Below are 11,541 nucleotides of genomic sequence, written 5' to 3' on the forward strand. Positions count from 1 at the left end.
GTTTTTTCTCATATCTAAAACATAGATGATAGTTTCCTAGATCAGAAAAGGATAAATTGTAATATTAAAAAAAAGGATAAATTGTCATATCCAAACAAATCTTGACTAGATCAATAAGTGTGGCTTAATTATACGCAATCTAATTTACATGTGTTAAGTAACAGACCATAAATTAAATAAAATAGAATTTTGACTTATAGATATTTATTGCTTAACACATTAAAATATTTTACATTATTTTCATTAAAAATAATAATTTATTTATTTAAAAAATTGGATCACTCGAATCAATTGATGTGAATGACGGAATTTTATTTGAAATACTTGCTAATTTTTCTCTAATGTACATAAACTCTAATATAAAATTTAAAATTCATGATAAAATTTAATATAAAATAAATAATAAATCAGACTAATCACATGATAAACATAGTGCAATTCATTGTTAAATCCTTCACAATGCATTAAAAAAAAAGAGGAACATTCTGCATCCTTTTAACTAAAAATAATAACGTATTTTTCTGAAAAAGAATAATCATTCAAATCAAGATCAAATTTTATTCAAAATAAATAATATAATTTTTAGTTCCCTAAGTTTGATTCAGATATTAATTTAATCCTTTAAGTTTAATTTTGATTGATATAATCTTTTAAATTTTTTTAAATTATTATATTAGTATTTTAAGCTTTAAAATACAAATTAACTATCAAATTAATCCAATGTATAGTGTATATTTATGACTTTGATTGTATATGTAGCTAAATGAGAATAAATTAGCCTCAAATTAGCTTAAGTTTTATCAATTTAATTCCTTATATTGCATTTTGTTATATTATTTTTAAAAAAATTTGAATATATTTTTTCTACTTAAATAATTATACTTTTTCTCATTAATTTATATTGTCATAATCAATATTCTCTTATTTTAATCATATTATCTCCTCTTTAAATAATAAGAAGTAAATTAATAATTAAGGCAAATACAAGAGATTAAATCGATAAAAATTAAATTTGAAAGATGAAATCGATAATTAAGATAAATTAAAAGGGTTAAAAGTTTCATTATCCCCAATAATTTTTTCTATCAAATATTTAAAAAAACTATTTTTTTGACACAAATAAAATAATCATTTCATAAATTATTGTTTGCATTCATACTTATGAATCCTTTCAATTTGTTTTAATTAATTATTATTCCAAAACGTTTCTAAGCGATTCATTTCTTTTTTTTTTTTTACACTCCATCAATCCCATTTTATAAGATTTTTTTTGGGAGATAATTTGATATTTCTAAATATAAAAATATTTTGAAAAAATACATCTTTATTAATAATAATTATCTCAATATTACCTTTATCATTTTACTTAAATATATTTCTTTTAATCTTTCTCTTATTATGAACGAAGGGTATTTTTAAAAATTTATAAAAAATTAAAATTATAAACTATATTTAATGAACTCCATCCCTTGGTATATGCAATTTTATTATTAATAAAAAAACATCTTACAAATTACAAGCAACAAGTCAGGATATATGGACACAAGCAAAACTCACTATTCTGTATACTACCAAACAATTATTACATTCTCAACGTTGATTGAAATTTTTACACAGCAACCATGCACATCCATTCCAAAAACCATCAATCCAGCAATAAAGAAGTAAAACCCAGGTAACATTTTACTCATACTGCTGAATTCCCCAAAACCAACTTCATTGATTAAATATTTTACACCTCCAGAAAAAAAGAATAGGAAAAGCAAAGCAGCGTCATATTATTATAACAAGCCTGTGCTTCCAAATGGATTGTTACTTTGTGGGTGTGAAACAGGATTCACAGGAAATGCCCTATAACCCATATCACCAAAGGGATTGGCTGGATTCATCAACATATGTTGCTGCTGAGGCAGATAAGGTGAGTAAGGACCAAATGGATTCGCTTGCTGTTGAGCCATGGCTGCCATTTGGACTGCCGGCGGTGGAGGGATGTTGCTTGACGGAGCAAATGGATCTTGCACTTCAAATGGATTCGGAGCTGGTGCTCCATACATTGCCTGCTGATTTGCAGATCGATAAGCCACTTCATCGTATAAGCTGTTAAGAGTGAGCGTGTCCAATCCGCCAGCCTAGCATTCAAGGACACCAAAAAATGGTAAAACTTCTGAACCTAGGGAATGTATTATGATTACCGAAAATCCAACACGTTTTCATATATATTTCTCAGTAAAATGGTATAATCTGCTGATATGAACATCATTCAGAACCATTTATGCACTCCTTTACCAGAGACAAAAGACGAAAGGTGACATGCTGACACTGACAAAAGGACCCAAGTAAAATGAGTTGGATTTAAACAAGTTTAGACCACACTGATGAATATTGAAAAACGTACACTCCTTATTCATGCAAGGAAAATGTATGCCTGTCAAAAATTATGCTCATATGGCAAGAAAGAACACAGACCTCTAGTCTGCTCTCTCTTAAGAAGAACACTGACAATCAAAATAATAACAATGTCAGAATGCATGGTACATTCTGACTTTGACACATTTACACAACTGATTCTTTCAACAGAGATCAATCATTTCAATTTACCGAAGCTGCAAATTTCTTCATCCACATACCAGTTTCCCTAAACTTAAAATCATTTGAAGAAACTAGCTACCTATGTATGAAAGTTTGGCCGTTTCCAAATATATCACTGATAATTATGCGTTTCAATTTCTCGTTTTATGTATAGAAGTTACTCTCCAGTCTCCATGACACGTCTCAAATACATTAGTATATGATATTCAATCATTTCATCTAAAATTACTTCTTTAATTATTATTTTACAAGTGTACAAGATGCATCATGAATATGATATTGACACCACCCCAAGACTACATTCTCATACAAATTTAATAATTTCTAATAAATTGTAGTTTTCATTGATACAACTATTAAATAATGAGACATTATTAAAATGAGTTGATTATGCATGCTGATTATTCCACAAAACAGAATAATAAGAATAATATGGCATAAAATTGTATACTTGTGATACTGAGAATCATAACATACATCGATTTCATGAAATGGTAAAGACAGACGAACTTTTTTCCTTTTAATTAATTCAATTTAATAGCAGAACCTGAATTATTTGGGCTTATAGGGAAACCAAGTAACCCATCTATAAGTATAGACATATGTTGATATAATAATATCCTACAAAGGGCACATGAAATACTAACCAACTGCCTCTCATTGACTGAAGATATATTGTTACTTGGAGTGGTGACGAGGGCAAGCTCCCAACCAGTTGGATCAAAATCTTTTGTTTGAGCAGAACTCGAGTCAAAAGTTGACGCAGTTCCTATACGCACAAAACACATCCATTACCCACTGAACAAGCAATAGACTAGACCATGAAGCAGAATTTTGAGAAGAAACACCAAAAAAAAAAAAAAAAACCAAAATATTACCAGTTTCAGTGGGCACTATAGCTAGGGCTAGCGCATTTCTTTCCTCTATTGACGAAGCATCAGGTGTTGCATCATTCAACCCCTGCAACCAGGACAGGAACGAGGCAAACTATAAAATTCATAACCAAAAATAACCAAACTCTGTACAAAAGGATTACCAGCAAATCTCCAGTTTCAAAATGGTTTTGAGAAGGGGGAGGAGGAGGATGAGGAGGCTCAGAAACCGGGACAACAGTATTATCAACTGGCACTGATGGCTCCTCTTCTTCAACAGGCAATTCACTGTCTTCTGCAGCTGAGGCGTCTTCTGGTCTGTATGTCAACTGAAGCTGTTGATAAAGAAAAAGATATCAGTTTTACGGAAAAAAGAGAAAGAAAAAAGAAAGAAAAAAAAAAGATTTATAACTTTCAAGCAATATTTTCAGTAAAACTATGCACCAATATCAGGACAAAGCCAATTGAAACCATAAAAAAATAAACAGAAAAGGGCACACACATACAAGCATTATATATATAATTGGTGTGAGATCCTAATATTTTAGCAACAGACTATGAGTTTATGATAATTAAACTCTCCTTAAACTTAATAAAATATGTACTAACCAATGGTTCACTTGAAACTGTAACCACTCGTGGTGCCTCCCTAATATACTCTTCCATGGTTGCAAGAAAGGATTGTGGAGGCTGCAAAGGGTCAACGTTGCAAACACAATGGGAATCATATTAAGGTTAAACAGAGAGAGCAGGTTAAATCAAAACATGAAACCACTGCAAATACAAAGAAATACCTCTCTTAAGACAGGAAACTGAAAATTTCTAGCAAGTTCTAATCCTTTGCAGATGTCATAGAAATCCGAGAGATTTGCAGCCTACAACAACTTAGTGCTTTCTACATAAGGATCTTTAAGTTAAACTGCAAAAGCCTTACTGGCCACTTCAGAAAACACAGTTGCAAAAATGTTTGATGGAAATTACGTGCAAATTATCACCTGCTGACCAGCACGCTTATAGACATCAAAGGCAGTAATGGCCTCATGCCTGGGCATCTCAAAAAACTACAAAGAAATTAAAAAAAAAAAACTGAGAACTATAGATCACAAATGTTTTATAAAAAACTTGATACTCATCACGTGAACATGCCAGTTTACCTTATCAATAAGATTGATGATTCCATCATTAATAGCACAATAAATCTTAAAGCTCTCTTTCAATACCTGTATTTAACAACAAGGTCAATGCGAAATAATACAACATCATTAAGAATTATATATTCAAATGCCATCTAACAAATTTATGAATTATAGATCACCAACAACAAATACAAATGTTACCAGAAAAAAGAAATAAGAAAAGATGTTTGACACCACAATTCCTAGTAAATTTGGAAGGGATCATATCCTTCTAAATTTCCAATTTCCAATAAGGAATCTAATGGGTACCTAAGTAGGATGAGGAACTCTACCCCAAAAGCTAACTATTGAAATGGGAGAACCAACCTACTTATATACCCCATTGAGCATCCCATACCACTTAATGGGGGATTTGGTATTCCATACTACCAAGTCACCATCAGAATCATTTAAACATCTAACCATCAAAAAAAATTGTCCACGCAAAGGATACCCTTCCATGAGACAGGTATATTAGATGTAGGTAAGCAAAACTTTTTCTCACCATTGAAACTTTGATCCACCATGGATGATACCCCATCTCTACCCTTCATGGAAAAGACATCAGTAACTAAAAGTAGTTGAGTAAAGGTTTGACCCTATTTCCTTTCAAATCTAAGGTTAATAATTTACATTTCCATTGTTGTAATCACCAAATGAGAAAAAAACATCAAGGTTTAAGAAATTAAGAATTCAGAGGATAAACTAACAATCCCCACCCACAAACTTGTGCTACATGGACAAATGGCTAATGCCAAAATATATTTATTAAAACATCCCAAAAAATTCTAAACAAACAGTTTGTAAATTCTGAATGAACTATATACAAAGAGGATCTTTAGATAAACAGAGCCGAAGACATACCAAAGCCAACGCATATTGTATCACATAATTGCTAACAGCAGCTCCTTCTGGCTGAAGATAATACAAAATGCGAGAGCAATAAGCTTCCATAGGAAATTGAATTAAAGCAATTCTAACCAAACTGATATGCATAAATACAGTGGTCAAAATAGAAACACATATATAAAAATGAAGTAAATAATTAGACTATTAATATCCACAAGTCCAGCAACATTACCCGGCAGCCAATAAGTCGATAGAGCAGCTGTTGCAGAGCAGGCAACTGCACCAATAGCTCCTCACTGTCCAAATCCCTGGTCTTACTGTATCCCTGCTAAAACTTATCAGAAAAAAACTAGTTAAGATACACAAAGCTATATATTTTTTAATTAAAAAAAGTTCTTTATTAATAGCAATTCCAATAAATCCACGCCAACCACTGCCAAGTTCATTAAAATGTCAATCAGCAACATAAGTAAATCAAATTAAGGGTGTTCATGGGCTCAGTTTGGTTTTGTTTTGGGCAAAAATCAGACCAAACCAAACCAATCGGTTTACTAATGACTAGAGCTTGATCGGTTTTTGTGGAAATTAGTTTGGTTCAGTTTTATTTTTGATTTGGTTCGGTTTGGTTAAAGTTTGGATCAAGCTTCAATACATTTATTTGATTTTTTTTTTCCATCTTCATAATGATGCTGTGTTCATATTATCTTGGATTTCTTTGGAATGATCTATGAATCGCCGGCTCTTTTATTTTATGGAGGGTCATTGCTTTCCTCATGCTTTATCTCAATCATATTTATGGAATGTCCTTGATTAATCACAAATCTTATACCTACATGTTCATTCTTTTTTTTTTTAATGTTTATTTATTTATTTATTTCTTGCTTGGTCTCAAATGAATCAAGGATAAGATATGTTCATATTATATGAACCTTATTCATCTCTTCATTTCATTGGCCTTGTGTTATCTCCATGATAACATCAATTTTCCTACACTGTCCAAGAAATATATATATATATATATGTAATGCAAATTAATTTTGTGATTTCAAGCGGTACGAAATTAAAATAATGATGGTGACCATCTTCATGATTAATTAGATGCACTATTTGAATTTTCATGGAGAAAATTCATCACCTAATAGCAAGTAGCAGACATGCAAACACCTCAAGTCTGAACATCCAAATATCATGCTATTTAATATTAATACTTATATCCATATATATGTATATATTCAAAACATAAGATCCATCTCTCAATGTTATAAAATCCACTTAAACTATACCAACTATCTATTATCCAAAAAAAAAAAAAAACATATTTAATTGCAACTTAAACAAAAAAGAGACATTCATATGCTTGAAATTATCCAAAAAAGAGACATTGGGGTAAGGGGGGGTTTGGGTTTATTTCTAAAAATTAAAACACTATTAGATTGGGTTGGGTGTTGGGATTAGATAGATATTGTATAAATAAATACTATTTTTTTTAATTAGGTTTGGTTCAAGTTTGGTTCAATTTTCAGTGCTCAAAACTAAACCAATCGGCTTGTATGTCATAAAAACAGAAGTAGATTTGATTGATGGTTGGCTCCTTTCGGTTTGGGTTGGTTTGGTTAGGTCTTTTTGGTCTGGGTTCATTTTGAACACCCTTAAATCAAATAAGAACTATAGACAATTAAAAAAGAAAGAAAAAAAAAGAAAAAGAAACAGAATGCTGTTTATTAGACCTAATCTTCTCTTGGAGAAATTATTCAGTATACCCAGTGAGGTGCATGCATAAACTGCATTCCCATAAACAGAAATCAACTCATCATTTAGAATGACACTTGGATTTTTATATTTGAGACATGTTTAGTAAAATGCAAAGGGGAAGTGAACGTGTAGTTCCTACAGGGTGGAGATGATGGGGTTAGTCCATGGATTTTCTTTCCTTTTGCCGCATTTTGCTCAGCAGCAGCAGCTATAACTATTACTATTCACAATACCTCTCTTTTACCCTTTCCATCACGCAACGAAGTATACTGAGACTTTCATCATTTTGAACAAGGTTCCATTATTGCTCAAAACATTTGACAGAACTTTAAGTCCAGGTAGTAGGAAACAAAATGCAATTTTAAGTATAAACAGAAAACAGTATCTGATATTAAAACCCCAAAACAGGTCTGATAAGCTGCAAAACAAGCAAGATAATGCGCACCAGGGAGAAACAATTATAGATCAGAAGTATCAGGGGAAAAATGTTCTCTCATATATCTCCTCAATTCTTATCAGACAATAGCATAGATGTCATCATGTCACAAACTTGAGGCTTGACTTGTTATCAGAAAAGAATATAACTACTTCATGAAATTACCTTCTCCTGTCCTTGGGCAGGCTTGGGTAGACGCTCAGCTTCAATATCATACTTCAGAACCCGAAAACATTCAAGTCTTTCTTCCAAAAATGATGCATAAGTACGAACCCAAGCAGAGCAATCCCAAGCTGCAAGTAATTCAAATCATACATTAATCAAATAATAAACTCAATACGAAAATATTGGATCAACATCACCAGTCTAAGGATACCCATAAAAAATTCAAAATAAGTAATAAATAATAACATATTATAAGGTCATGAAATAAACCTATTGGGCTAGAATCATCCTTGAAATAAGAAAGTTGGAGAATTCGTCCTCTTTGTGAGAAATTCAGAAGTTCTTCCCTAAAAGTAGGATCACCCTCCCTCAATAACCTATGGATGACTATCAAAGTTTTCAATGCTACCTGTTAACAAGAAAAGTGAAAGTCAAAGCATACCAAACCATTAAAAAAAATTATCAAAAAGATAAAAAAAATGAGCAATCAATTATTTTGAAACCAATTATTAATATGACTACATGCTAGAAAATGGAAAGAGAATATTCAAGGAAATTTTATTGATTATTTATAAATTGCAAATTGGAGATCAAATATTTAGGAACTAGAAATTATCTAATTGGTTTTCTTTTAAGTTCAATAATCCGTTTTTCATTTTTCATTTTAAATTAATTTATCTCATTAGGAGTCATCCCTTGGGCCTTTTTATTAGGGTTATGGGAGCCTATTGAATGATTATCAATAAGTTCTCCTAACGCATTAGCCATCACCCATCCTTTTTCTTTTTTTTTCCTCCTTCTCTATCAGCCTCTATTTCTCTCTACATCGCCCTTTCTTCTATATCTCCTTTGCCCATGAAACATCCTGCAATGCCCCAACCCCTTTCCTTATTTTTCTATTTGATTCTACATCAATTGTACAATTCCAATCACTCCCACCACTAACTTAAATCCACCAAAAACTTGCTAGAAATTAGAACCATTGTTGTCTACACCCAAACCAAAACTCACCCATTTGGCATTCAAAACTAGTGAGTGACCACACCATCACAAGCACATCACCAAACTCATCTCATCCTCAAAATCATGCCACTAGAAGCCATCGCACATGCCATCAAGCAACGACAATGCTCCCTATGCATGGCCCTCATGAGCTTCACTTCCAGAAGATGCTCCCTACATGTGGGCCACACACATCCATTTTTAACTTCCTTTGCTTAATTTCCTATCTTGTTTCACCATGATCTGTAGCCACCATTGTTGAAAGGTATTTGGAAATGCTTCTGCTTGTTTTGGATCTTTAATTGCTACAACCAAGAACTTTTTGCCTCGAAACAAACCCATACAGCCGCAAACCAAACTAGCATGGACTACATCAATAAAAAAATTAGCAAAAATAGACCCTCATCATGAGGAGAAGATAAATTCTCTTAACTTATTAAGTACACAAATCAATGGAAAGAAACATGGATAACCTAATTCAAGTTGAAGGTAACCAAGGTAAAGATAGAGTAGAAGAATATCTTCAAGATCATGACACATTAAGGGAAGTTATCATAAAAGAGCCCAATGATATCATAGCGGAACCCTTGATTGCCCATTGGACATTGATGATGATACTAACATCGTAGGTTTTCATGAGAAGTTGGAAACAAGTTTAGAATGTAATAACATTTCTACCTAGCCTTCAAAAGTTAATCTTCTATCAGTAAAATTGATGATGATACAAACACCATAGCCAATGACTGCTTGAAAGAGGGTTATTGAATGTTGATAGAAATTGGAGGGCCTTGTCAAACTATTTTCATTATAATATCACATCATCTATTTTGCATATGCATTTCAGTAATGTTTCATTCTATACAAAGAAAAAACCTTAGCCTCCAGAGTAGCAACAATTTTCACTGCTATTAACTACACTAACAAGATACAGATATTAACCTGGTAGTTAACATTAAGAATCCTAGCAAAGACACAACAAACCAAAAATTAGCAGCCACTAGGTAACCCTGTATTTAAAAGGCTTCAAATTAAGTTGTCTATCCAGCATCTCAATCACCACAAGGAAGCTCTCTATGTATGCTGCACTCAAGATTTTGATTATAGTCACAAATTTTGGACAACATTTAACAAGGTTATAATGTTATTTGGAATTGCACTTGATAAGTGAGTTTAAGTTAGCGAGCATAGAATACTGAAGGCAAAACAAATAGCCAACTCTTCATTTGTAAGTCAAAAAGCATCATATTCTCATTCATTTAATGATTGCATTCCCACATACATAAACAGCACCAAGGTTGGACTGACACTGGGTTCTACTTATTTATGTATTATAGGTAGATAAACATTTTGATTGTCTGCATTTAGCAGGAAAATACCCAATGTGCAGATAGATAGATATACACGCCGCATTCAACAGATATATAGATATATAAAAAGAATGGATGAAAATGGAAGAAATAAATCTAATATACACCCGGATGGTCTTTCGCATCACATTCTCTTCTTTCACAAGAATGAGTTTTAATGGATCAGGACCAGTGGGATGGACGCTCCACAAATTAATAAAGGAAGAATTCTTGTCAAGAACATGTATATAAGCAGAAAATTAAATATTCAAACTAGATCATAATTCTATCATATAGCCATATAGATGAATAACAATAATAGATCCACCAACAACACGTGTTAATACCGTCCAATTTCGTGTCTTGGCCAATCGGCGGGAAAGCGCATGATGCAGTAAGCAACATCAGCTCGGGGTCGAATAGCAGTTGTGGCGAACAGAATTTCTACATAAAGAAAGAAGCACACAAATTTATCATTATTCACTGGTACAAGCAAAATCCCAGAGGCTCAAGTTGGATCTAGAAATGTAAATCACTCACTTCTAAGATGTCTCTCTTTGGGGGGACACTCAACGTGGTTCGTAGCTTTGACTACGGCGACATCCAAATCCTAACAATAGGAATCAATCAAACCACAGCCAAAAACAAAGAAAGATTAAAGATATGATATCGAATCATCGAAAACTTTCTTGGGACACAATCTATATTTGCAATACGAAAAGGACCAAATATAGTACCGCGTAGTCGCTGTTGACATGGGCAAGACCGACTTTGGTGGTGTCTTTCAGGGCGCCATAAGCTTTTCTCCAAGTCTGAAGCGTGCCCATTTCCACACTTTCAGCGCTTGATCTCTCTCTCTCTCTCTCACAGTACAAGTGGTATTCAACCCTTGATTTCGGCTGTCCTCTCTCCCTCTGCGTATGTGCGCGTGATGAGGGATCACAAATTGGGAGGATCCCAATTCGTGGGTTGCGTTAGATTTGCCGGGAAGAGAGAGAAAAGAATGAATTACTTGATCGATCGAACGAACAACCTCCAAAGAAGGCTTGAGGATGGAAGAGATGATACCGTACGCTGTTTCGTTAGCGTAAATTTCTCTTCCTTGACAGAAGGAATTCGAAGTTCCAACTTTCTTCTCGTCTTTTGGCGGTACCAACTGCGCTGTGCATCATATTTTTTATTTTAAAATTCTACGTTTGTACCCTTTCATAATTACAATTAAATTAATTTATTTTATGTAAATAAATTAAAAATTATGAAACGAATTTTTTTAGAAGGTTCATTCATTTTTATAGTAACGATAACGATAAACATTTCCCTCTATGATTATAGAATTCGAGGATTAGATATCATTT

The 11,541-nt window shown here is 32.7% G+C and overlaps 1 protein-coding gene across 1 annotated transcript; it reads right to left on the reverse strand.

Moving 5' to 3' along the window:
• Nucleotides 1-1,535: 1,535 nt before the first annotated feature.
• LOC129322355 (putative clathrin assembly protein At2g01600) lies at nucleotides 1,536-11,334 on the reverse strand. Its single transcript, XM_054968678.1, is given in 16 exon segments — nucleotides 1,536-2,129; nucleotides 3,237-3,358; nucleotides 3,468-3,549; nucleotides 3,626-3,796; nucleotides 4,071-4,151; nucleotides 4,256-4,336; nucleotides 4,457-4,522; nucleotides 4,616-4,681; nucleotides 5,501-5,551; nucleotides 5,718-5,810; nucleotides 7,839-7,966; nucleotides 8,109-8,247; nucleotides 10,534-10,577; nucleotides 10,580-10,630; nucleotides 10,727-10,796; nucleotides 10,924-11,334. Coding segments are annotated over 16 exon segments (1,683 nt in total). The 5' UTR covers nucleotides 11,014-11,334; the 3' UTR covers nucleotides 1,536-1,781.
• Between the last annotated feature and the right edge of the window lie 207 nt (nucleotides 11,335-11,541).

Source organism: Prosopis cineraria, unplaced genomic scaffold (assembly GCF_029017545.1).
Source record: "Prosopis cineraria cultivar Desert tree isolate PC_DT_omini unplaced genomic scaffold, ASM2901754v1 PC10, whole genome shotgun sequence".
Lineage (NCBI taxonomy): Eukaryota > Viridiplantae > Streptophyta > Magnoliopsida > Fabales > Fabaceae > Prosopis > Prosopis cineraria.